Consider the following 27,760-nt stretch of genomic DNA (forward strand, 5'->3'; position numbering starts at 1 on the left):
GATATACATTATATTCAACAATAGATAAATGATTGTGAAAAACTGCTGGAAGAAATTTGCATTTTTTTAGTCATATATTTAAATACACATTTACATACATCTACACATGTGAATTATTGAAACTTTTTTACCAAATTAACGAAGTGTAATATTCTTTAAAAGTTTTACTTTCTTTCATTTTCCAAATTCCGAGCGTACGTTATTAAAGTGAAAGCGCACAAACATTTTATGCAAAATAAAAATAAAATTTCAAGGAGGAATGTCTATATTTATTCAGGAAATGAAAATAGTACTAGATATTATCATAATATCGTTCCGTTCATGTCTCTTTCATATAGGAAAGTTTGTGCGAGAAAATAGTAGGACGTGACTTGTTAAATCGCTCAACACACTTGTGAAATCAATGCGGAAGTAATTCAATCTAACCCCTATTTGTTGTACCATTACCACATGAGATTTCTAAATTACGGGGTACTGCCATACACATATTTTATGATTTTAAATATTTCAATTACTGTGTACACATGATACAATCAAGAGTTTATTGAATATTTAATTTTTAACTAAAATACTTAATAAGAATCACACATTTGTACGTACAAACACACTGACATGGACTAAAATGGAAATGCAAGTAAAAATAATTTCCCGCCATGAGTCATCAAAGTTAAATAAAGCTTCATAAACTAACAAATGTATAATTTACATTATTAAACATGTTCTTTATTTGCATCAATGTCCAGTAACACGGAGTTTATATTATTAGTCAGTACATAATGAGAGTTAGCAATTTAATAATGTAAAATTTGATTTGCTTCAAGAAACATTAATTGCACACATATTTACATATGAATGTGTTCATGTTATGAAAGGTTTTTATTGTAATTTCACGAATATTAATTTATGAAAATATCAAGTGTCCAACTAATATGTAATAATATTATATATTTTCATTCTGAATAATTAAATTGTAAAACATATTAGAAAACTGATGTTATGGAACCCTATTTCAGCCGTCCCTGAAGTGCGTCGGCTTTACTGACCGTAACACGGGCGACGTAGTCTGCAGCGTTCATTTGCAAAATGGCTGATCACAGGGAAAGGGATTCATATTATTCCCAGACGGATTTAAGATCAAAAAATGATGATCCACCGAATTCACGTTTATTTGTTATATGCCACAAAAGTCTGGAGGAAGATGACCTCAGGAAAGCTTTTGAGAAATTTGGAAAGATTGAAGATATTTGGGTAGTTAAAGATCGAATTACAGGTGAAAATAAAGGTAATTTCTCCTGTCTATAGAGGAAATCAATAAACTTTTATTTTATTCTTCAATATCTTTCATATATTTATACGTTTATCAGTTTTCCTCATTTTTGAAAATTGTTTATTTTCTCTTGTTTTTTTTATAAGTTGTTGAAAAAAATCATACGTACTGTTTATGTAGGTGTTACGTACATTAAATTTTCCAAGACATCAGAAGCAGCTTTTGCTCTTGAAGAAATGAATGGGAAAATGTTGGGCTCAGTTGGAAGACCTATTAAAGTAATGATTGCCTCAAAGTAAGAACTTTAACTATTATTAAAGTGTGTCTGAATGAATTTGTAGCTGATTAGTGTATGTATGCGTATTTGCTGATAAATATGAAAATACAGATATTCGTTTCAGTCGTGATCAAGGTTCTGTGAGAGAAACAAATGAAGAAGAGAGATGGGTTCGTCTGTTTTGTGTATTACCCAAGTCTATGACGGATGGTGAACTTCAACAAGAATTTTCAAAGTTTGGACCTATTGAATATGCAACAGTGGTTAAAGATAGGAATACAAATGAATCAAAAGGTTTTGGTTACGTGAAGTTTAAAAAAGTATCTAGTGCAGCAAGAGCATTCGAAGAATGTGATAGAAAGTATAAAGCTGTATTTGCTGAACCAAAAAAGCCAAAACCTGAACACATCGATGTGAAATATAACAATGGACTGTCTTCTCATTATGATGGTGCTGGTGGTGGTTATAGTTCATCGAATTTTGGAAAGAGTAGTATTAGTTTAGAAATTGCCACAAATTATCCTAACTCTGAAGGATATACACATTTGCAAGTAATTGCGCATCCGGCATTGAATCAAGATCAATTGTGGAAATTGTTTGATATTGTACCTGGATTGGATTACTGTCATTTGAAAAATGATGTAAGATATAGAATGCCAAGAGGTCAGGCTGTTGTAGTATATTCTAATCCTAGTGCCGCGGCATATGCAAGGGAAAAATTTCACGGGTTTGAATATCCCCCTGGCCATAGGATGATAGTTAAACCAGATTTATCAAGTGTGCCACCAAAAAATGCAATAAAACCTGGAAGTTCGGCAGGTGGTATTGCTACTGCTAGGACAGATTTAGCACATCTGGCCGAAACTATTGCCCAAGCCACATCTTTAATACAAGCAGCTGGATTAACTGCACCAAGTAAGAGATTCTAAATGTCTGCCAGTATAATGTCAAATTGTACAATTTTTTTACATACTTATATATTTTAATAATTAGGTTTAGAACATTCAATGTGCGTTAAGTTACCACCAGTGCAACCGATGGCTAGTATAGATGCAGAGGTTGCCAAAAGATGTTTTATTGTATGCGGGCCTCCAGTACCTCCTATATATGCCATGAAAGATGCTTTCTGTAGATTTGGTAACCTTATAGATGTTTACATGCTCCCAGGGAAAAATTGTGGTTATGCAAAGTATGCTAGTGTGCAAAGTGCTAATGAAGCAATTGAGGTATATTCTATTTATCAAATTCTTGAAATCGATTTTTTTTTGTTATACTCAAATAAAAAATATTTTAAATAAGATATATTTGTATACAATTTGGCGGTGTAATTAAATTCTAAATTTATAACATCTTGTAGGTTTTGCATGGACAAGAAATTTGTGGATCCCGACTAAAGGTATTAGAAGCAGAAGAGCGCAACGTCGGTGAAGATCGTAGAAAACGACTACGAATGGACGAAGACGAAAATTAAATTTTTATTGTATACCTCGTAAGTAAATCGCTGAGTACATGGCAAAGAGAAAGGAGGGAGTGAGAAAGGCATTTAAATATTAACACCCTGACGTTGTAACTGACGATTACTTTAGTTGAAAAACAGGAGAAAATGTAATTTTTCTATTTATCTTCACAGACTGACTGGTATACACAAGCTGGACGCACGCAATAAAAGAGACGAATTTTAAGACTCACTTGACCACGTCGGGCCCGCATCCAAGGAAACTACTCCAACTACCTACTTTTAACTACCGCTTACGTTCGCGATTTCAACATTACTGAAACTTTAACGCTACTCTACTTTATCCTCTTACTTGTCGATACACGTACACCTGACTTCCTGGTTTTATTATTTTAAGAGGCCTGTGCGAACAGTGATCTTAAAGATTCGAATTTTAAAGAATGCATTACACAGGAAACTAGTTAAATTTGGAACTTCTTCCTTTAACACAAGGAAGGTATATGATGCAATATACTTGAAGTGTTTATTGTTGTTATAGTAATATACATACTACAGGTATTTAGTCAGAGGTAAGAGTATTTCTCTATACATATACTTTTGTATCAAAATTCACTTGAAATGAAAGTTTGTTAAAACAACATTTTTTAAAGGAAAGGATCGATCTTTTTATAGATTAAATAGATAGAAGTAAAAAAAAGAAAAAAAAATTAAGAAAAAAAAAAGATACAAAACAAAATTGTCTCATAATATTTTATATTCTTGTTTGTAAAACAAGGAGCACGTTATTATTAATTGTAATATTAATTTTAACTATTCGCGCAGGCTTTAAAACATAACCTGTGCTTTAGAATTAGTAAAAACAAATTTTTGTTTATAATTTATATCCAATAGTTCTGTACTATTCTTTTATTAGTTATAGTATGTATGAAAGAAAACGTAAAATAATTTATTTCTTGTATGTGTTTCAAGAAATATTTTCGCAATGCAAAGATAACTTCACAGAATTTAAATTCCAAAACAAGATATATTCTGTGGATTGATATTTTCATTTTTGAGTACATTGTAACTGTGATTTCATATTTTTGGATAAATTAAAATATAGTAGAGAAATGCAGGTTGTTTTGAAGCTATACTAATAATCTATCACGTTCTCTCAAGACTTATAAATGGTAATTTGTATTTTACTGTATGTGTGTGAGGTGTAAATAGTTAATTTAATCAAATTCTATTAGTTAAACTTAGTATTTTATTATATGCTTTTTTCTAGATGTATAAAATTAATTTGTATAAGTATATGACTGACAGATATAGATGAGTGGGGAAAAATTATATTTTTCACTCGAATAAATCTTGTTTTGGAGACGTTTAAACATAACGTATGTTCATCTGTATAGATATATTTGCAAAAAATATATCGACATGTTTTTTACTGCAATTAAATCAAATTTCGAAGGAAATACGTTTTCTTAGGGAATTAATATTATGTCCATAATCACAATTCGTCAAATACCAATGATTGACGCACAACATGAACGATTTATGATGGACACTTTTGTACATGTGTTAGACTGTTTCACTCAATGACCATACGCAATGATGTTTTAGGAGACTGTAACTGACTTGTTTGGTGATATTAAAATACACTTATTAAGTAATCAAAAATCTTACACGACTTCCACTTATTTTTTTTTACACTGAACAGAATATCCTATTTTACACTATACCTATAATCAGCCTGATGTATTTTCTCTTTTAATTTCCAGGATACCTGGGGGATTGAAAGATTCGTACCTGATGACTGTGATATAGCAGAGTAAGATATTATAGTAAGCATATTGTTATTGTGTACATTGGACATATAAAATATAAAGAATGAATTATAATTTTATACAGTTTCTCCACTTCATTACTGAACGGAGATTGTTACGCAAATCGGGAAAGCTATTGTATTTGCACACATTTACGCATTTCACTTTTATAGTGCACTTTTACACTATACCATGTTTATAATTTATTTTTCGCATATTTCTTTGATATGTTCGTAAGATGTGCAATAAAAGAATTTTTATAAAAAAAAAAAAGAAAGAACGTAATGTTATATATATTCTCTTGACCACAGTTCCGTAGTATGATTCATTGGTTTAAATTTAAATCGGCGAGCAACAGAGAAACGACCAGCAGGTGTCGCAATAATCCGTAAGGAAGAATTTTCGCGCCGGTCAACGTTGCGCTGGAATAGAAGCACAAAGACCGCGGGGAGGAGGCTATTTTAATCGTATTCATCGTTCGAGAGGTTTTAAGTGGGGCACGCGTTTTGCATCGATATAGGTTAACAACGAAATAAGAGGGGGTAACGACTCACGTGTTACCGAACGTGCTGCGTGATGCGGAACAGTCGCTCCGCGCGAAAGACATACGATGTACGGCGCGGTTTCAGTTCTCATAGATATCACCGCCTGGAACACACCGTGGTGTTTGTTGTTATTGTGAAACCATCTGGGAATTTAGTGAAAAACCCTTGTTTCTCAATTCATTTAATAATCTTTCATGTTTGGTCCAGTGGTGTGCAATTTTTATTTTAATTACCACCGGCAAATGCAATACGTATTCGAAAGATAAACTCATTTTCATTCCTGTTCGTGCTAATGCGGACGATCCGTCTCCTCGCCTTTTCTTATTCGCGGTTTTTACCAATTTTGCGTCACGAAATATAGAGATGACATGCAACAATCGAGTTCATTTGATTTAACAGCAAGTGTTGTGACCTAACGGATATTATCTGCAAGGAAGAACGCTACCCCGAGAAGAAAATAATGGAAGAAGTATCTACTGAAAATGCTAAGGTGTCGGATTCCGGATATTCTAATACCTGCAGCAATAGTCAGTCCCAAAGGAGGTGTGTATGCAAATCATTCGTATTCAATCTTTTACTTCCTGTGAACTTGTTCCATTTCGCGAGCACTGATTTGAATATACCGCCGTCGATTCCGAATTACGAACTCGCGCGATATTAATTTCGAGCTATACATTTTATCGCATATTTCTGTTTCGTCAACGCATTCGATGGACACGTACCAGTTAATTATTATTACCGATAATACATATTTCATTTGCACTGTTTTTTCATAATTTAAATATGAGAAATACGACTATATGTTAATAAGTATTAATATATTTGTCAGTTGTTCCATCTCATTCATTTTCATTTGAAATATCGCGTGTGGTAGTAATTAAAGTAATTAATTATAAGATTAATTTATCTGGGGAATTATTACTTCACTAAGAGAACAAAATAAATTTTGTTATATATCTTAAAGACAAATAGCTTCCTAATAACGATTTATACGATAAATTTTATGCAAAATATATTATCTATAGAAAAAAGAACAGGTCAAAAGATGGACAACTTAGCAAAACGTATTGTTAACGTTAACGGAATGTAAGTGATAAAGTAAAAGCATGTATAGTTACTCATTAACGAGAATACATTAATGCGTTCTTATTCAATTCTATGTACATCATATGGTAAATGGTTAATGATCGTTCATATTAAATTGTACGCATTAACATTTTTTTTTTTTTCTTTTAATTTTATGATTCTACTTTTTTATTTCTATAATCGATCGCACAGTGATTTTTATTTAATTCTAATTTGCAACGTGTTTTTGTAGATGAGCTGCTGTAAACAGTAATTCATAGTTTCCTGCAGATGTTTGATTAAACATTTACGAAATCCATGCGCGATGATGAACGATAAATTGTGCGGTATGATTGAAAATTTTGCAACTTTGTGTCAAGACCCGAAACCTTACGAAACGCGTAAGGAAGTTTCGTAATCAATTGTAACTATAAATCCGAGGAAACCCTGCAACTTAATTTGTCTTATGTCCCATCTGATTGCTGTTTAATATCTACCTTCTATTCCTCACGAGGGGATGTAATATAAAAACAAAGGTATAGGTCCTTTAACAAGATTAATATTCCATAAAATATCAGAGAAAAAGAATTAATTTAACGAATCACTAACTAATTTGTTAAAAATATTTTAAAGCATATACCACGCTCAAACTAATATAACATGCGATCAAATTCCATTCGCGGAAGCATTAAGAAACTGATTTTGGTCGATCGGATTATTGGACCCTTAGAATTTAATCTCGAATCACTTAATTGCCGGATAACTGTCCGATTAGTGTCGGTTAAACTGTCCGGACTGTTAATTGATTTTTTCTCATCATTATTCGAGTGAAAGTTGAATCGTTTTTCGGTTTTGCGTTCCATTCACGATTTTTACAAACGTATCTGGCTGATCTGTTACGAAACGAGTTGTTTTGGTAATTCGCAAGTAAAAAGAATCGAAAATTCGTAGGACGTTTGGACATTCGGTATCTATGCGGCGCGGAATAGCGTAGGATACTTGGCATTGACACGCTTTATCGATGATGTAGGTGAGAGGTAGATGAAAAGTGCAGCGGACAAGAAGGATAGAAACTCGAACACTACGGTTAAGGCTAACTAGTTTCTCGGCTCGAAGCATGCCAGTTGCATTTCCACGTTCGCATTTACCGGCTGCATCTATGCGCGAATTGCAAAAGCGAATGGAAACAGGTCGAACGAACGTAAAGTACATGTGAGAGTACCGATTACCGACTTATCGAAAGTGTTCGATTGAAACGCTTCCCGTAGTTGGCACATATTCTGCTATGAAATGTTTATGCAATCAAATGCAAAATGTTACTGAAGCGGACGATGGGTACGATTGCATTTTCGAAATTTCAGAAAGATTATTTCAAAAATCTAGCTCGTTAGAATATGTGATTCGATGTAGTTTCGAGTTTCATCCCCTAAATTAATATCGTCCGTGCAACAATTAACGACAATTTCCTATAATTACGAAGGACGATACCGTGGGCGACTCGGCTATTGATATATACTACTCAGCCGATTGATACGTATCGATGTATACAGATATACGGATTCGGAATTCGCACGTGTTGCTTTTCGAGTTGAATCATATACACGTTGCAAATACGTTGTAAGGAATAAAACGTGATGTTCCACTGGAAAAAGCCCGGACGTTAAACGATACGTCAATTGGATGTATTTTTCACTTTATCGCTTTAATTGTATAAGAGGACAAATCTTTGTATAGCCATAGCCATATTGGACTTTAATTATCGTGCACATTTTGAATAGGTCAAGAGTATCTATCTGTCTGCACACGATACAATACGGAAATCACTATTTAAGTTTCTTAACGTTAAAGTAGAATAAAATGGAAAATAAAATTGAACAACCTTTTTCTAGCAGTGACATTCTGTTATAGTGGATGTCTTTCTAAATTTGAAAATCGTGTTCCATCTTTGTGGTAGCAAGAAGAAATATTATCAAGACTGTCCGCGATAACAGTGCAATCGATTATAATCACGGTTTCCGCATTGCCTTTTTACATTTCGTTAAACAGATTTCCTTGGCACCATTCGCGCAGTATGGCGAACAGAATCGATAGCCGGATCACGGTCTCGTTCGACGGCTCTAGTCACGGGGCCACGAGCGTGAAACAGTCCTTCTTATGCAATAATTTTTCCTAACGAACGAGGTGCAACAAATGTAGGAGCCCCGTGCCTGTTCCCTGGGAAATAATGAGGACAGTGAAAGGCTAGAAAGAGCCCGTCGTAAGGGCCGGATCGCGGCAGTCACGTTTGCCAAACATGTGATCGATCTTTTTCTTTTTTCTTTTTCTTTTTTCACCACACCGTAACCGGTTTCAGAGATTTTGTGTCAGCAAATCGCGCGGCTTTCTCGGCGATGGTTTAATCGGCCAATGGGCCGAGGCCGTTGCAGCCGTTCGAGAAATGCGTCTTTGTAATCGCCTCTTACGTGGCTATGTTCCCCTTTTGCCAGTGGAACGGACAGTACTGGTGGATGTAGTACTATTTACGCGCCGTTGTACGGATTGTAAAATGCACGCTATTTCTCGGTTGGTCAGCAATTTTTCCGATCTATTTTTACGGTAGGTTCAGTTAGCTTTATCGGCGAGACGAAGACTACTCGAAGCCCGATGTATCCTCAAAATGCATATCGCGGAAGTTACGAATGCGTTTCCGTTTTACGGTATCTGTTATGCAAACGAGCAACGCCAATTGAAAAGAAAAATACTTTCTGAGCTTCTGCCTTTATTTGTTAAGGGATAGATGTGAGGGGTGTTATATGTATTTGTCGAGGATATATATGTTTTAGGGTCTGTGTAACCGTAATCGTTGTTTCTTTAGAGACGTGTACGTACAGTTTCCGGTGTATCACATGGATCTAATCGCGAGCGAGAGATACAAACCGTAATACGTGGACCCGATAAGCGCTCGATAAGAAGCGTAAGTTCTGTACCGTAGATTTACGAGGCTCTGACAATGACGTCTTCATTATGCTTAAACAAAAAATTCCGGGCGTTGTTCTAGACTGTTTTTGTATTACAGTAACGGTACGATACATTGGCGTACTCATTTGAGAATGAATCTACTGTACGAGCACGTTCAGTAGTAACAGACGGTCAAGGTCAGACCCGCTGAATAAGCATGTACAGTAGTTTGGTCGGTTGATCGTCAGACGTTAACGTATTCGCATTACATAATCTACATGTATTACAATAAACCTGTTTAAAAATAACCCTTTCGTTTTCCATTTGTCACTAACGGTTTGTTAATTTGTGTTTCAGTAGTGGCAGCTCGATTTCGAGGAACAGCAACCGCTCTGAAAGTAGCGGATATGGCCGTAGACGTCCTTCTACCTTTGGATCAAGGTAACGCATCGTTTAAATCATTCTTTTCAAATCAAACAGTATGATCGAAGCAATCGCGACGATAGTCAATTCTTGCGTGTTATATTTTCTTTCTCCGAAACGTTGTTCCAAGAAACGAGATTTTAAAGAGACACGCTGATCGTTAATGGTGAACAAACGTGTTCTTTACGATCATGAATTTCATATATGTATTAATCTACAAACATCGACATATTAAACTTATGAACAAGTAAAGAAGTCGTTACAATTTTAGCTGGTAGAAAATGCGGGCAAAAGATCCAGTGAGACATTACTTTCTTCTGCAGCGTTCTTTGAGCTCTCCTTAAGGAACCATTTAGAAAGAATGCCCATTCACATTTCCATTTAACCGTTTTCGATAAAGAAAATTTCCATAGGACCTAAATAATGGTTACAATACAGTATTGAGTTATTAATGCGTATACAATTATTGTTACTTCTAAATATTATACGCCATAACAAAGATAATATAGATAAATATATGTAAGAAACCATTTTGCTGTTCATAAATTCTAAAGTATTCGATGAATTCTAGCTCAATTGTTCATCAAGCATTGTAAAGCATATCTAATATTTCATCGACGAAAGAAATTGTATAATTACTTGTTAGCATGAGGGAGTATCTATTTATATTTCGGAGCTAAAAATAACCATTTCGGTTAATAATGGTAATTACTATGTATACACAACTGCTGTAACCAACAACAATGAATGGACGTTGCATGCTAACGTGAGTTTGCTAAGCAGAACGTGCTCGCTTTAAGAGGAGCACGTTGGAACAAGGAGCGTCACCAGCGTTTCATTCGTAACGTGAATTAATACCACCATATACTTGAATTACCAAAGGCGAAGCAACCATATTAGTTACTGCCTTTCGTCTAATCGCGATCAATTTTTAGAATGGTAGCGCAATAACTTTCAATCGCGTTACAGAATCAAAAGTATTATTTCGTTCCGTTTAGAGGGGTTATCTAGTTAGATCTCGCACTAATTTTAATCCTTTTCTTCCGACTAAACGTTTACTCCGCACGATCGGATCCACACAATGGAACCAAAGCAAATTCGCCATTCGTTTTTATCCCTGGTAGATCCGTCCGGCGGGCACGGCCATTCCATAATTATCGTGATTGCGAAGGTGACACAGTACGCACAAGCGCGCGTCAATATGAATTTTTAGCATCGCATTCACGTACGCGCGGGGACACGATTACACTCAGTTACGAGAAAGCTCACATAAACGTTGCTAGTTGCAGCTGTAAACATTGCTGCATGTGCCGTGCCACGTGCCTATAATGTCGCCATCGGCGTCGCCTACGTGGCATGAGAGATATCCAACAAGTATTGTTGCATAATACGAATAAGTCCGCGCCATTGTAATAATAAAGCAGCACGGTGTCCATAAATTAATTACAATCATGAATAGTTTATTTCTGATTGTTCAATTAGAATAACGGGAAGCGAGAAGGTAGGGAAAAGAAGGAAAATGTAGCGTTCGACGACGAGTCTCAAATTGAGTTCGTAATGCGCTTTCTCTCTCTCGATTGACCGCGAACTTTAGCGAATCTCTGTCTCTCGGATGGAATGTTCCCGCGGAAGAAAGTTTCCTAGAAAACGTTGCGAGAACGTTGGAAATTGATTACGTCCCGCGATTCGAGGCGATAAATGCCATTGCTTGCGTGGATTTGAAATGTTTGTTGTGCTCGATGACACGCCTCGTATCGTTGCAAGCTTATTGGTCTGTCGTTGATGCAGTTTGCATACTTGAAGCCAATAGTATGAGAATGCGTCACCGCGCTTGTCCGACGTGTTCTACAGGAAAATGCAAGATATAATGGCATTCCGCGTGGAGATTCCTCCGCGACTCCCTACGAGACTTGTAAGGATCGCTTCCCGGTTATTTGTATAATTAGGATTTCACATACTTCTGTCACCTGAATATATATTCGAACACCTCTATTGCCACATGTTTCTAATCGCGAAGGAATATATATATTATCGGATATTAATATAAATTGAATTATGTTGTGAGAGCCATTTCTGTGATTGCCCTTTCATAATGGGAACAATGCTAGGAAGCGCGCGAAGGACAGAGGTTTTAGTTCTTTTCGAACGTGTTCGAACAGGGTATACAATTAAAAGCTTGCTAATTAGATAACGTGTTCGAAACTGTAAGGGAGACATGCATTTCATTCGATATTAATAGATTTTCTTCTTCTTTATGTAACGTTTAGTAACTTCTTTGGGGTAGAAAGGTACAGGAAACAGAGAGACAGAAGAGAGAAAGTACGAATCATCGTAAGACATTTATAAATATAAATTATACTTAAAGGAGAAAGTTTAATTATGAAAAAAGGATACGGATGCATGAAATGAGCATGCTTAAGCTATAATCTCGAACTCGGAAATACGAACGGCAGGTTATCAACCTTATCTTGGAGAAAGCTTGCTGAAGTTTATGGTTAGAGAAATGTCACTTTCTCCTCCTTACATAACGTATGCAGTCACGACTTGATGATTTAAACCATTTGTTACGTATAGTATTTTTCTTGTCAATGGTTTTCCTGGAGAAAGTTGCTCGACCGTCTAAGCTATTTTAGTTCTAATCCACTCCTACATTGTGTAACAATTCGACAAATCTAGTTAACGCTCAGCGCAATCCTTCAGAAACGCAACTTTCTTTCTGGTAATGCAACTTTTATCTCGACAAGTGTACCTGCAGCTCATGTTTGCATGCACGTCCATTACATATCTTGTTTGTCGATACAGCTGAAAGGACACGTTCTTCGGAAGTGTAGACGGGACGTCAAACGTTTCTGTTATCACGTTATCACAACAAATGCACGAGAAACGATATAGTTTATTTCAAAGTAATTTAAGAGCGTTGCGATTTCACAGAAAATGATATAAATAATTGAATGAACACCATGAAAAGATCTGTTTCATGATAAATTAAGCGGAAGTATCAAACTTAATTTAGTTGTTAATCTGTTAGTAGATTAGATTAGTTTTATCTTTGCTTTATTTTTATAATTCATATCTACGATACTTCACAAATTGAGTTATTCTGTTTGTTTTTTTCATCGATCGCGATTGCTTTAGTTGTGAATTGCACGATTCTTGACCCTACTACGCTACTACCCTTCATACATGGCTAAATATTGTTGCAATAGACAATATATTCCTCGACGAATACGAAGCACCTTTTTTTTTTTAATTTAGACTTCCTTACTAATTTTTAAATCTGTCCGCTAGATAAGGTTAGACGTTTTCGCAATTGTACATGTAATGCCTATATGAACATAGCAATGAAGCCATACCACAGCCAATCAGCAAAAGAAAGGATAAAGAACACAAGAAGAAGAAGTCGAAGACGATATTGGTTGTTAATGCTGAGGCAGATATTACCCTGAAAAGTGCCGGCACACCACCGAAGGTCGTGTCTTATAATGTCGCCGTCCCAACGAAGCCTATACTAGAAAAGAAACCAGGTTGGTTGCGATCTAAAATCGGCGGGAAGAAGTGCACGTTAACAGCACGATCCTTGCAAAGATAATTAGTTTCAGATTTAGTTCGCGATATACGTGTAATTGTCGCGTAACGCAATCACGAGAGGAGGAATGAATATGAATTCTCCGCGTCTGACCAACAACGCGCTCTTACTACTGATTTCCTTGATATTATTCGAACGCAGCTCTCCGTTCAAGTTTCAACGTTGCCAGAACTCGATCTGATGAAATTTTATTGCTAATCATTCGCGATTATAATGAAATTAATAAAAAACAATTCATAAAATTCGCAATTATTCCTATTTGGAACAAAAGGAAGATAGTTTCGCGTGCCGTAATTTGGTTTCGTGCACTTCTCCCTTGAGTTAGATTTCGCTTACTCCCCAACCAAGGGCTTCGAACCATTTTGCCCATTTCCTGTGTAACCCTTTCCGATAGTTCTCTTAGTCCGTCATACGTTGTCCCGTGTCTCTTTGCAGAAGAATTGTACGGTTCGTTTGGAAATGAAAAATAGTCTAATAGTGGAGTAATGACTGCTATTGTTACCCTGGCAATTAATCTCAGCTCTGCCCAATACGAACGAAATTATAAAGGCGATTTTATATTTGCAACTTAATTACGCGACTAAATAATCATCCTGTTTTATCTTAACAACCCTCTGGTGCAATAACGAATCCTCGCGATTCTAATTGCCTAAGGAATATCTTGCATATGATATTACAAGCCGTCGAGTGAATTACTAAACAAGATCGTACGTACGATTACTCGGTTTAAAGATTATCTCGATCAGCGTTGTGTAACAATGTAAGAAGCGTCGTATCTACGTATATCTGTCATGGTGGACCCGCTGCTGTGCAGCAGGATATTCCAAAAATATTTGAAACATTGAAATCGACCTCTAGTTCTATTGGTTCAATTACATAATCGCGGTGCACTATCCCGTGAACAAGAGATAGACCTTTTATCTATAGATTTCGAGCTTTCCGCTTGGTCCAGCTGCATACAACAGCGTTCGATTTGAACCGAGCTTTATATAACGTCGAGAAGCGTCTATGATTTACATAATTATTTACATAATTTTTAATAATCGACCGTTAAACAACCGATTCTTACGCAGGCTTTTTTCGTCAGCTGTTACGAGCTTCGACCAGATTTGCTCGTTACGAGCCTGCGGCACTTTCTGCAATAGGACACGTTTAAGCACGAGAATAGATTCGTTATGTAATTCTGATGCTCGTTTACTGGTTCGTTGGACGAAGACTGTAACTAAACTGCATTGTATAATCTCTGACTGATGAATCTGTCCTTTTAAGAACAAACAGCGTTCTACACGCTTCTGTTCTTACCAAGAAGCGATCGAATCGCGATAAAAACTCATGGGAACGTAACAGTGCGATGAAAATTCCGTGTTTTGCGGACAAGGTAAAAGCCGAGAGTAGAGAAGTAAAAATTGCCTTGGTATCTATTTTTATCTGATATTTTTGTCAAAAAAAATTACCCAGAGCTGTCCGTTCATTACTCCGTCTCGTAAAACGCGAAATATCGTCGCGATATTGTTGTCCCTTGGGACTAAGAAACATTGCGATCCTATCCTTTAGTAGTTCATTGCCCAGGTAGCACGTCATGCCGTACACGTTGCTGTAAACGTAATCTCTATCGGATTAATCGATGCGTCAATATAAATAAACGACAGGTGCTACTTGGGTATGAACGATCCATGTGTAAGCAAAAACGGTCCAGGTATGTTCAAGAAGTACGTAATGTAACGGCGAGAATTTTTGTTGGGTATGTACAAGAAGAGATAGCCACTGTAGAATTGGTGGATGCAACGGATCCCGGCGAGCACAACGGCGATACTGTCACTGATCTGGAAGCAGGACTTGCTTCACGTACGAATCATCTGGATGATTCCGCATCTCAAGCCAATGTTAGTATTCACTATAAAGCAATGGGGAAACAGATTTCTCTTAACTAGTTAACTGTAGTAGAAGGACACGTAGAAAGAAACGGACAGTAATTAATGTCAGTCGAAACTCGCTCGATCGTGGTCGATCGAGGGTCTCCTGTTTAGGGAGGTCCAGGATGGGGCACGCTCGGATATGCATCCTGTTGCCTAATATTTTCTATACGTATATGTATAGATATTATTAATCTTGATTCAACTGCTTCCTACATATACCGATACATTAGAAACTATACTTCTAATTTAATTACTTCAATATTCGTGGTATGCATGGAGAAAGAGGATTTATCGATACTGAACGTAGCCGCTAATGAAACGACAATTTAGTGGCTGGTGAAACTTCTTAGGGAAGGCTAGAGTACCTTTTCTTTTTTTTAATATTTCACGTATATATTATTTCATCGATACCAATAACTGGGTTTAGTTTAGTTTATTGGTGTAAAATGGTTGTTAAATAGGTGAAGGTGTACTAATCAACTTGGATTGCTACATACGTATATGTATATTACAAAGACGTCTTTTTTTTTCTTTAATTTATATCTTATCGAGTATTTAGAAATCATTGAAACTAGTATAAATTACAGGTAATTATTTTTTCCTTGTCGTAAGGTAACAAGTAGAGAACAAACGCGAAATATAATTCTTTTCTCCGTGCATAGTGTTTGAAATTGGTCCTGACCAAAAACACTATCAACGTGTTACAATTTTTAAATATCCAATGGTAAGTCGACCTTAAAATTTGCATGTTACCCTTGGTGAAACTGTCAGAGTAGTAATGTGAACGATCGCTAATCGGGATTAAATCAACGACGAGTGCTCTTTATACAGAAAGAGAAACGATCGGATTTCGACGGTATAAACTCGATGTCATCTACGTGTTAAGAGACAGTTAATTATTTGATGGATAAATGTAACACTTACGAATTTTTCGTGGAGCGAAACTAACCCATTCATCTTGTGTATCCTATAGGAGGGATTTTGTGCGGTGATTTCGATGCACGACGGCCTCGTGTTGTACACAACGCCATCGATATGCACAGCTCTAGGATACCCGAAGGACGCGTGGATTGGCCGTTCCTTCATCGATTACGTCTATTACAAGGACAAGGCCACTCTGGCTGACCAAATTAAAAGCGGAATAGTATCACCACAAGAAGATAGACCGAAAGGTAGTGCACAGTAGCCATTTAACAATTTTATTTTTATTTTACTATTTCTATTTACTATTTTTTTTTACTATTTAAAAAATATTGCGTAGCTTTTTGAACAGCATTAGTCGTGCTTGTTTCGTCAGGTATCAACGGTAGAAGAGCTAGCCTTTTTTGCGGATTACGAAAATACACGAGGTCTGCTATTCATCAGTTAGGCGACCAGCACAAAGAGGGAAGGTCGAATTTGTACCTTCCGTTCCACTTGACATTATCGTTCAGAGATTTTCGAGATCGTGCCACTGAACAACAACACAAAGCAATGTTCCTGGTGGTTACTGCCCAACCTGTTCATTCTGCATATAAAGGTAGTACGGATGCAGATGTTTGAGGAGAGTCGACTGACGAAAAGATTCGATAAATTATTTATTTAAACGAGAGAAATAGATAAATTAAGGGCAGAATGTTTCGAGAGAGATTCGTTACATCATAGGAAAGGAAAAGTAATGTTCGAGTCATTTCATTAGTCCAGTCTTCTCGATGATATTATACGTTTCGGTGGCTTCCATAGCAACGTGCTTTAGACTAGAAAGAAAACAATTTTTATTTAACTAGAAATAGTTTCTTAGAAACTCGTGACGGTGTTAATGATCCGTCATCTTTTTCCACTTTTTATTTATCCGTTTTCTGATCGTTTGACCAGTTTTTCGTTTTCGTTCAATTTGGAGACCACTGTTTCGATTCATTATTTTTAAGTTAAAAAAAAAGATTAACAATGTTGTATATTATTTTTCAAAACAAACGCATATTGCGCTTTAACACTGTTAAATTTGTGCAAAAATTTGATTATGAAGGAAGCACCTAGCAAGAGAGAAAATGACCTCGATCTTGTTATTATCATTATCCGCAGCACCAGAAGAAACAATAATATCTTCGATATTCACGACCCGCCACACCGCGACGTGTCATCTATCTCATGTCGATCCTGACGTAGTCCAATACTTTGGCTATCTACCTCAGGATATGGTTGGCCGTTCGCTGTTTGACTTCTATCACCCCGAGGATCTGCCCTTCATCAAAGACATCTATGAGACTGTGAGCATGCACCCCAGAAAAAAAACCAAAAACTTTAGATTTCGATCGAATATACGCTTGAAAAAAAAGAAAGTATGCGAGAATGATAGAGCAAAAAAAAAAAAAAATAAAAAAGAAAATACGTAGTTCGCAGACAAAGTGCAAGCACAAGCGAGTTCTGAGAATCGAACGTCGACACAACGTTTAAAATAAAACGAAATCTCAATTCATATTTATACATGTATCGTTGAACAGGTGATCAAGTTCCAAGGTGCCTCCTTCAGATCGAAACCCTACAGGTTCGGAGTCCAAAATGGTGGCCACGTCGTCCTCGAAACAGAGTGGTCCTCCTTTATCAATCCGTGGACGAAAAAACTAGAGTTTGTCGTAGGTCAACACAGGGTCCTGAAAGGTCCAGCCAATCCTGATATCTTTCGTGTGCCGCGTGCAACCGAGTGCGGTCAATTGACCAACATTAGCGAAGAGGTGCTCAAAGAGGCCAAGATTATACAAGCAGAGATACGTACACTTCTCGACGAGGTACGTCTTTACTCGATGATTCATGCAGAACCAACGCTATAGTTAGCGCCATTTGTCTAGATTTTCGTATTGTTTAACGAGGTAAACATAGAACCTGGACGTATTGTACTGTTTCATTATATGCAACGATACAATCCACGTAAAATTATGCACGACTCTCTCTTAAACTAATAATAGCATATCCACGTTATACAGAATATTAACGTACAACCGAGAACTCGTGTTGTCTACGCTTTGCGGTATTTTCAATACTATTATAGGAAGCGTAATACAGAGACAGCAGGATACATTTAATCGTTATTATATTGGTAGAAAATTATATAACGTAATTACATTGATAGAATGCCTATCCCTTAACGGATTTTTATATAATCAATCTCCCATTCTAAAGGGCAATCGGTCAACGAACAAACAAACGAATTTAAGAAGCATAACGAGACACACAGACAGACAGTAAAATGTTCACCGTTTTATATATGTATACTGTTGTTGCCTTATGAAATTCTAATCCCAATGAATAAGTCTGTTCACGACCCAACTTTTTCTCTGTTGTTCTATCGTACGTCTGCGCAGAACATCCAAAGAAAGTCAGATTTAACCGAGCTCGACGTGTCAAAGAGGTGCAAGGACCTCGCGTCCTTCATGGAAAATCTGCTGCAGGAGACGAGGACATCCGGTCTTGGCAAGGATGTACTCGCTGCCGACGACAAGAGCTTTTCGGTGACTATTAGCTACGTTTTAGTATCGCCGACACCTATTTTGCTAGTAGTACGCTATAATATGCTGTGGTGGTATGCTACAAGTATATTTTACTGTAATATTGACTCCGTTCCGCTTCTGTTCCGGTACAAGCATCGTTTTCGTTAGTATTTTTTTTTATTCCCATACAGTTTGATATTCGCTGAAAGAATAGTAGACTCTGTTCAACTTACTTTTGTCACACGCTTTATTGTCCCATATCGTTCCTCGACCATGTACCTGTTACCATGTACGCTTCGCTGTACTCTAGATTGTCTGAAATTTTATACGATAATTGCTGTAGCAATAAGAAAAAATACAGAACGAACACAGTGTACCGAACATGTATTGCTAGTGTCAGCAGAACCATGGAAAAAAAGAAATCTACCTAATAGTTAAGAAGATTTCAATTGAGGATCGTTTTAATTAAACGTCTCTTGCTTGACTGTTTTCAAAGTACAGATAGATTTCTTTTCTTCCGATGAAGAAAGCATGACGTAAGTAGAATACAAGTAATTAGATGAAGGGTTAATAGGAAAAATTCTACGCCGACATATCTTTTCGAGAAGTAGTCAGAAATTCGTATCCGTCGCAATGAGTTATATTTTTAGGGAGATCACTGAAAAAAAATGCTAAGAAACGGTGAAATTCTCGTTACCTCCGAAAGATACGTCTTGGAATTTTTTAGATAATTTGAAAACTAAGGTTCAAGGTGAGTAAGGAGCACGGAAATTGATAAAACATTTTACAGCCTGGTGTTACATCTAACTGGATGGTTAACTTAAAAAAGTAACGCTAAAAAGCCACCTATCACGAGTTAGGGTATTTATACACATCTGCTACTATAGTTAATAGTGTGGCTAGTCGTAAGTAAAATGCAAAAGCGGGTCAACCAAGAAAGAGAAAAATCTATGAAGTTGTTTTGTACATAGACACGGACTGCGGGGAAAGTGGAAATTGTGTAGATCCTGTGAAGGATAGCGTCAATTTCAAAACCTTGTAGGCACGTTGTCGGTAAGTCTACCTATTTTTTCAATACTATTATTCGTACATATTTGGTAAAAGAAGAAAACGCCATGCCTTTTGTAAACCAACCTCGATTGCAACAACTATCATATAGTAACTAATTGTTTCCGTTTGCCGGCCAGATCGATGGGAAACGGATTAGAATAACGAAAAGGGACGAGGAACAAAAACTGCAATTTGTTACTATATGTTACCCAGTGATCTCGAATTTTTACGTTTAGTCGTGTCCTCGGAAATTCTTCTTAGATGATCGATTACGCAATCGAAACGATATATTTATTCTTTCGCCCTGTTGTTCGATTATTCCTCCATCTAACTAATGATATATTGCTCTATCGGATCAATTACTCTTACAAAACGTTTCTGTATTTAACAATGTTGCTATTTCTTCTCGGTGTTTCCATTAATTGTTTTATCAATCGAGACATTGTTTGCTTTTTGTTTTTCATGCTTATAGCTAAGAATGTTTCTCTAATAAGATTCTTCTTATTACAGAGTTTAATTATCCACAGTTGCGACCTTTCATAATCTCTGAACCTGATAATTCATCTTTCTCGTTGCGTTTATCAGGAGAATTTTTACATTGGAGAACGGGACAGGTTTTTGTTGGTTTTTTTCTGCATGTTGCGGAGCTCTCCTACACGTTAATCCATTTTTCTACCAACATTATACGAATTGGTACACATCACGTCTAAAATCGAACAACCGCGTTGAGTCTTTTCCCTTGCCTCCACATTACGCTAAACTTAAGTGTAACTGTTCCAACGATTGATCCATTGATCGATTCACCATTCCACAGGTCGTATATCCAGGAGTATGATATACGATAAGTTCGATCTTATGTATTCGAGAAACGATTGAGATATGTTAACGCTGAAGGCTATAAGTGCATTTACAAATTTATTGCAATAGAACATCTTAGTGTATCTTTTCACTTACAAGGTTTTGAAACTAACGAGGTAACATGAAGGGCGAGAATGGAAAAGAGTTTACGTTTAGGCGTGAAAGAATAGCATTAATATTTTTTAATTTCTTTAATAGAGATATCGTGATCAATTATTTCTCGATGATTTTTTTTTCGTAAACGTGTGTAGTAACGAAAGTTTAAGGGAACGTTATACTTAAAAATTTGTTTCATTTATTTTCGCGAATGAGAGATTCATTGCGAAACATAAATAACGCGATTTTTTTAAGTCGAGATCGATACAGTCGTAGATTGTGGATTTTCGAAGAAAGAACGAATGACTTAGGGAAAGAAGCGTGTATGAATGAATACGTGGGTGGCAGTGGTTTAATAGACAGCTTGGTAAAATGGTAAAAAGTTGGTCGGTTTTAACAATCGAAGCAACTAATGGTGTTGCAGAGCTAGAGAAATATTAATCGGTTGATCGGTCGCTCGTGCGCTGCATTATTGCATTCCCGCGATCCCAAGATTACGGAAGAATTGATATTGTGCACAAAATTCCTTGCGTAAGACTTTTAACAGCCATCTATAGCTGCGAAAAACGTCTAACAAAATATCAAAAGCTCGATGCAAAAAGTATAACGCAACGCAAATTTGCAAAACAACTGACAGTGACGAAATCAAGTATCAACTCTTTCTAAGTCGCTACAATATACTTGTGAAGGGATCACGCAATCCCTTGTTACAGGAGCACGACAGCGTGATGTTCGGTGAGATTTCGCCTCATCACGAGTACTACGACAGTAAATCGTCCACCGAGACACCGCCAAGTTACAATCAGCTCAACTACAACGAAAATATTGAGAGGTTCTTTAAGAGTAAACCACCGGTCGCCACCATGTACGGCAGCGACGAGGAGAATATCAATTCCAGCAACGACGAGGGTGAAAAGACAAGTCCAAATTCAGCAGGTGAGTTTTCCCAAAAATCCGCTTAACGCTATTTTCATTTCCAAGCTTTTTATTGCGTAAAAGTCACACGTATGCCCGTATATTAACGAGGGTAACTGTAAATCAGTATAATCTCTTTTAATTCCGATATTGTATCGTCTGATTAGTGAGGAAGTGCATGTCACCGATAAACGGAAGTGGTGCGAGCGGCAGTGGTAGTGCTGAAAATTTGAGTAGTGGATCGAACAATCAGACGAGCTCAGCCAGTAGAGGCAACACGTCGAACACGACAAGTACGGAAAGTTTCAAGACCCCAACGTTGACGGAGTCCTTACTCAACCGTCATAACGAAGATATGGAGAAGCTGATGATGCAAAAGCATCGGGAGCTTCGGTCCAGCATCAAGAACAGCGACAAACTGAAGGATTCCCGGATAAAGACCACCGAGAAGATGTCAACGGACCCGAACACACATTTCATTAACCAAGGTCATGGCGTGAAGAGAAGCGGAAGTCATAGTTGGGAGGGAGACAGTTTTAAAGTTAGTGATCCGATAGATCCGCGTAGTTAATAGCAGAATTGCTGCGAGACAAAAATGTTTAAACACGTCCGGTTGTATTTTATTAGGTCTCAAAACACGATGAAGTATCAAGGACAAGTACCGCGGGTCAGTTTCCTACGAACGTTGCTACAACAGTTACCAGCATGAGCGTCGACCAATCAACAGTCATTCAGAAAAGTGCTAATTTCAACCTATGGCAGCCTTTATCCGTCACTGTACCACCTCCACTACCTGCTCAAACACAGAATGTGCCACAAAAGTGAGTGTTCTTTTCTTTTCTTTTCATTAAGAGAATGGAAAGTAAGAAACAAACAGAAGAGGAACGCGCAAGGGGTGAAACGAATTAAATGTTCATTTTCCAATTTTAGTACTAATTCACAAGCAATACCCAGAATACCAATACTGCCGCCCATGATACCAGTATATTATCTTCCCGTTTCACAAAGCGGTGATCAACCAGGTTTATTTCCGCCACAGGAGAAACTTAGCTCACCTCAATCAATGCAACAGCTGCAACCGAATCCTTATAGTACGTTAACTTTTTTAATCTACCAGCGAGAGTATAACAGAATCTACTTAAGTAACAATGGAAAATTGAAGTCTCCAAACTAATTTCCAGTGTTTGTGTCAGTTTCATATGTGACAACGACGATGGCCGGCATCATTTATCCACCAGTAATAGCTGCTCCGCAAACGGGAATGATGTACAGACCTTTCTTAATCCCCGAGCAAACAATGGCCACACACGAAAATAACGAATCAACGATGAACAAATGTTCCGATCGGAAACGATCAGCGAGTCAAGCGACGAGCGTCAAAGCGGAACCGGGTAGTACCATGGCCATGTCCGAATCTTCCAAAAAAGTAAAATAAAATTTCAGCGTGCTATTTTACTGATTAAATAATTCTGGGTGTTTCTGTAAATTATTACAAGTTCAATGATAATTAGGTACTGTCGCCCGGTGAATTGTTCTCTTCTTGTGTGAGCAACGACGGATGTTGTTCGAGCTTAGTGGACACATCAACGCCGGTGGATCGAAAGATCCATAAACAAAATGACTATAACGTGGACGAGTCCAGTTCGTCGAGTTTTTACAGTAGCTTTCTGTACAAAAGCAGTGAAAGTAGTTGCAATCCGGACCAGAAACCAATGGAATATTTGATAGAAGTAATAATACACTCTCTATTCTGCTGCTTAATCACGTAACGGGGAAGTTAGTTTATGGACGAATATTTATTTCTAGGATAGTATGAGGCAGCATACCGCTAAACGAAGAAAAGAACCACCGTGGCTCGAAGGTGTTCAATTGACTCCGGAATTGATATATGAGTATCAAGTACACCCTAAAACCCTGAACGAAGTGCTTCAAGCTGATATGGATGCCTTAAAAAATTTCAATCAACCGCTTTTGGTGAACGATCAACTAGGTCAGCTCTATTTGGATTTGGAGGTTGAAGGATTTGAAACCAAACTTGTTCTCGAAGATGGTACCACTTCCAGTGGCAGTGACAGTGCGAGCAGCAGTGGAAGTTGGACGGCTAGTACAATGTCGCAGGTATACTATAATTTTGAATTCTTTTATTAACTTTTCTTTTACAACGAACCACTTATTTTATAACAATTGTACAATTTTATAAAAAGAACAAATATCATGAACAATGCGTAAGACTTTTTATTGACCTAGATAGCGTCTTTATTATTTTTCTTCAAGTGCTCATGCTTTGCTTCAAGATTCTTCAAGCGTTAAGTTAAAAATTTAGAGATTCGAGCCACTTCTTACAATAAGAGTAGTTGTATTAATCATTTTTTAAGTTTTAAAAGTTGTTAGTATATAATGTCTGTACTAAGAGAGGAAGATCTTGTTTGCAGCAAAAACATAGGAGGAGAATGGTAAAATACGGTAAACTCGTAATGATTCACGAGGAGAACGCCCCATTACCACCGGCGCTACCACCTCAAACCGTACCATGCCAGCAATTATAGAAAAAAACTTGTGACGGTCGACTCGTAACTGAACACTATCTTCAAGTTCGAAATGTTCATTTGCAATGGTGTCTTTCGAATTTGATTTTAGTTTTTAGATTACTCTTGGCTGCTGCGTACAATTTTAATATCATTTAGATTATTCTATTTCATTAAATGTTTCGAGGCAGATTAAATTGTTCATATTAACTATACATATAGATACATATAGATGTATTCCTTTTTTTGAATAACTTTTTTTATGTTCGTAGTTATACAGTGTACGTTTGAGTTTCTTTTTTACAAAGTATATTACAATCTATTGATTAATATTATTATTGCAAATATCATTATTATTAATGCTATTACATGTGTACATTAGAGATTATAAAGCACGAAGGGTTGAGATATTAATGTTATTACTGATAGACTAAAAAGTAACAATTTTATTAATTAATTATTTATGCATTTTAACTGCCTCATACATATTCATTTCTCATTTCTCATATTCCCTTGTATTCGAGCATTTCATATACTTAGCTTAAAACATTTCAAGCTATAAGGGATAAAAATCACATAGCTTAAAGAAATTAGCGATACGATGGACCTTTAGCTCCTTTGCCTCTTCAAACGAAACTCATGATACTTCATTATTCTGATGTTAGTACTTTACATACTTCATTCACCATGTCGGCGATTTTTAAACACTTGTGTTTCAAGAATAGGAAACACTTTCGTTATGCTACGAGGTTCCTGTTACCGGGCAGACACGGACGTCCACGCGATTGTCTTTAATTGGCTTCTGCTCTATTTAATCATTATTTTCGTTCGTGCATAAGGTAATTGATAAATTCTCATTTCGTTGAAACCAAAAAATCCGTTGGAAAGTCTGTCGCCTGCACAATGTTTTATATACGTAGATTTAATACAATTGAAATTATATGGGAAAGAAAGAAGATAAAGATATGTCATGTTATTAATAACTGAATTAGAGAATTAAGTAAATGCATTAGTTATTTTCTATGTATAACCCATTCTTGGGTAATTAACTATATTAATTTTCATTTGTACAATTAATTTCTCGTAATGGGAAGAGAAAGAGAGAGAGAGAGAGAGAGAGAAAGAGAGAGAGAGAGAGAGAGAGAGAGAGAGAGAAAGAAAGAGAGAGAGAGAGGAAGAGTGAAAGAGAATTATATTGTTAGTTATTTTAAGTAGGTTTAAACAGATGAATTTTGTTGGGAGTGATTATTTTTCTAATAGTTCCCATTATGTATTATCGAATGTTTTTATTGACTTTATTCTTAGTAATGTCGAACTATATTTTATTCAGAATACATACGTACAATTACAGTTTGCATCGAACGTTTTACATTTATCGTAAAAAATCAAGCTCTTATGTATTTTAAATAGCGAAAAATTTGACTTTTGAGACGGGACCAAAATAGTGAGACAATTAATTTTTGAACAATATCATGTCAGATGCGCTACCTCCAAATTTATTTCAAAGTAATCGAAGTACAATTCGGTATTACTACTTTTAGATGCATTTGGTAAAATTGTACTAATGATATTTCTATTCGTTAATGTAATAATATTTATATTTGTTTTACAGCGATTGAAGTTCTGATTCAATGTTGAAAACTTAAATTCTGCGCGCTGATACGAGCTCGAAAAAGTTCCCTTTGAACGTTCTTCGAATACGGACAGATAACATTCTGAAATCTTCATTCTAGCGTTTGTATGATAGCAAAAATATTTTATATACTATCTATTTATATACAGAACCATGATTGATATGCCTATCGTAGTATGTAGTTGAAAGGTACAAGAAATATTTTGTATACCAGTGATCCGTAACCTTTAGAATTAAACGATGTAGCCCGTTCGTTAAGAAATCATGACGCTGATTTTGTAGATGTAAAAAGAGATAAAAGAAAATGAGGCATTATGCGTTTCCTATTTTGAAATATAACTCGTGTCATAAATCTAGTCCAGATTGCGTGTAAACTAGCTACAACAGTTGTTTTAACATAATTCCGTATGAACATCGACGATGTTAACTCAACTAAAAAAATGAAGAGCTTTGTTCATTTTTCTGATCAAGGCACATCGTTCAGTTTAATGGGAACATTTGTATGATACCCATTATATTTGAAACAGAAGGAAATACACCGATACTTAATACTTTTACAGACTAACGTTCTTTTAACTTACGATTTGATTAAATTAAAAAAAAAACATGTTGAAACATCGATAAACTCTAAGAATTTAAATAGTAATATCGATGCTTTTAGCTTCAAAATTTAGTGGCTCATTTCCTGTTTCTAAAAATGATTACATTTACATTAGCACAAAGTTTTATGATTTTTTTTTAGTATAAACGAGCGTCTAAGAAACCATACGTGTAATAAGTGCATTTTCACTCACACAGCCGTATATCTGTATTTATTTCATCTAGAGCAGGCATACCTCTCGCAACTTGCATTTAAGACTGCGTTTAAACATCTACGAGAAAACGATTGCGCTATGTGAGCGGTTTATTTTGTGCGTATGAAAATCAATTTTTGCATTTACTTGTCGCAGCATTAATTTTTGAACAATATCATCGTCATTTTTTTTTTTACTTGCAAAGTGTTAACGCGTTGAACGCGTGAGATCTTCGAGAGACGACGTAGATAGCCATAAAATTTACTTGTTTGTCGCATCGGTCGTATCCACATCTTTTATCTCTTTCTTACAGTACCGTAACAACACAGTAACAAGGGTGCAGAGATTGTAAGCGCCTAATAGAAATTTAATGTCTCGTTTAATGGATGTACCGATTCGAGTCCTATATTGCGAGAGTTAATGTTCAATTGTGTTTTGAAGTATGCAAACAAAAGATTTTTTCAAACCAACGAGGATGAACGAGTAAAACGAGACATTATATCAACGATAGAAAGATTTTTTATATGTTGTTAATAAATAATTATACCGATACGTAAATCACGTTACATATACTTTGGGGTTTATAAGAGGCAACGACGCTCGTGCAGTTCGTAAACCTCCTCGAGTAAAGTATATTAGAATTGATTACTTTCTTTGTACACTTTTTTTACCGCACGATCAATCTCTGTCCGAGGATATGTACATGTACATTAAAAATATATTGAACCACGTATATATTAGTGTCTAGCTCTCTGTACAATCTGATGCTCAATTTCAAATAAACAATACGAACTGCACGAGTTACACAGGATCGCGGACGTTTCTACAGTCTATCGAACTGATCTTAATTTTTCACACGATATGTATCTGAATTGTAACAGTATAATGATAGTAATAGCGCAATACATTTGACATTACAGGAAACGATGATCGAAAGAAACCGCTATAAATTGCGTTACTTTATGAAATATAAATAGTGTAATCACTTTTTAAAGAATATTTTCCTCGTTGGGGGTTTGTCCGTTGTACATTGAGAAAGAAAAACGATGTTCTCCGATTTTTCATTTCTGCGCACGTATCCGAACTAATGATAATTAAAGGAAGAAATCATGGTTTTAATATATTATTTCTCTCTATTTAATAAA

The 27,760-nt window shown here is 36.3% G+C and overlaps 2 protein-coding genes across 9 annotated transcripts; both read left to right on the plus strand.

Annotated features, from left to right (window-relative positions):
* Nucleotides 1–988: 988 nt before the first annotated feature.
* Nucleotides 989–4,888, plus strand: LOC143425466 (RNA-binding protein 45). 2 transcript variants are annotated; one of them, XM_076898284.1, is made up of 6 exons: nt 989–1,282; nt 1,448–1,562; nt 1,669–2,459; nt 2,538–2,770; nt 2,902–3,033; nt 4,764–4,888. In XM_076898284.1, exons 1-5 carry the CDS (start codon nt 1,084–1,086, stop codon nt 3,013–3,015), a joined length of 1,452 nt encoding a protein of 483 aa, XP_076754399.1. In that variant the 5' UTR covers nt 989–1,083; the 3' UTR covers nt 3,016–3,033; nt 4,764–4,888. The 2 variants fall into 2 exon arrangements, with proteins under 2 accessions (XP_076754399.1, XP_076754398.1); XM_076898283.1 differs by lacking the exon at nt 4,764–4,888 and adding an exon at nt 3,175–4,662 and having other exon boundaries at nt 990–1,282.
* On the plus strand, nt 4,764–27,555 carry Per (period circadian regulator). Of its 7 annotated transcripts, none has more exons than XM_076898251.1 (18): nt 4,764–4,813; nt 5,120–5,896; nt 9,713–9,796; nt 13,118–13,302; nt 15,117–15,247; nt 16,254–16,452; nt 16,578–16,799; nt 17,342–17,526; nt 17,761–18,045; nt 18,619–18,765; nt 21,438–21,684; nt 21,831–22,204; nt 22,291–22,484; nt 22,594–22,754; nt 22,845–23,089; nt 23,175–23,393; nt 23,470–23,781; nt 24,096–27,555. In XM_076898251.1, the coding sequence occupies exons 2-18, from the start codon at nt 5,814–5,816 to the stop codon at nt 24,207–24,209; spliced, it is 3,387 nt and encodes a 1,128-aa protein (XP_076754366.1). In that variant the 5' UTR covers nt 4,764–4,813; nt 5,120–5,813; the 3' UTR covers nt 24,210–27,555. The 7 variants fall into 7 exon arrangements, with proteins under 7 accessions (XP_076754366.1, XP_076754368.1, XP_076754369.1 ...); XM_076898253.1 differs by having other exon boundaries at nt 22,857–23,089; XM_076898254.1 differs by having other exon boundaries at nt 21,462–21,684.
* The last annotated feature ends 205 nt before the right edge of the window (nt 27,556–27,760 follow it).

This window comes from Xylocopa sonorina, chromosome 7, assembly GCF_050948175.1.
Source record: "Xylocopa sonorina isolate GNS202 chromosome 7, iyXylSono1_principal, whole genome shotgun sequence".
In the NCBI taxonomy this organism is placed as follows: domain Eukaryota; kingdom Metazoa; phylum Arthropoda; class Insecta; order Hymenoptera; family Apidae; genus Xylocopa; species Xylocopa sonorina.

Excerpts from the sequence above, each read along its gene's own strand:
- LOC143425466 (XM_076898284.1), top strand. The coding sequence starts at position 1,084 with ATGGCTGATCACAGGGAAAGGGATTCATATTATTCCCAGACGGATTTA. Across the intron at positions 1,283-1,447 it reads AATTACAGGTGAAAATAAAG|GTGTTACGTACATTAAATTT; the intron begins GTAATTTCTCCT and ends CTGTTTATGTAG. Across the intron at positions 1,563-1,668 it reads AAAGTAATGATTGCCTCAAA|TCGTGATCAAGGTTCTGTGA; the intron begins GTAAGAACTTTA and ends TATTCGTTTCAG.
- Per (XM_076898251.1), top strand. The coding sequence starts at position 5,814 with ATGGAAGAAGTATCTACTGAAAATGCTAAGGTGTCGGATTCCGGATAT. Across the intron at positions 18,046-18,618 it reads TACGTACACTTCTCGACGAG|AACATCCAAAGAAAGTCAGA; the intron begins GTACGTCTTTAC and ends ACGTCTGCGCAG. Across the intron at positions 22,485-22,593 it reads ACACAGAATGTGCCACAAAA|TACTAATTCACAAGCAATAC; the intron begins GTGAGTGTTCTT and ends TTCCAATTTTAG.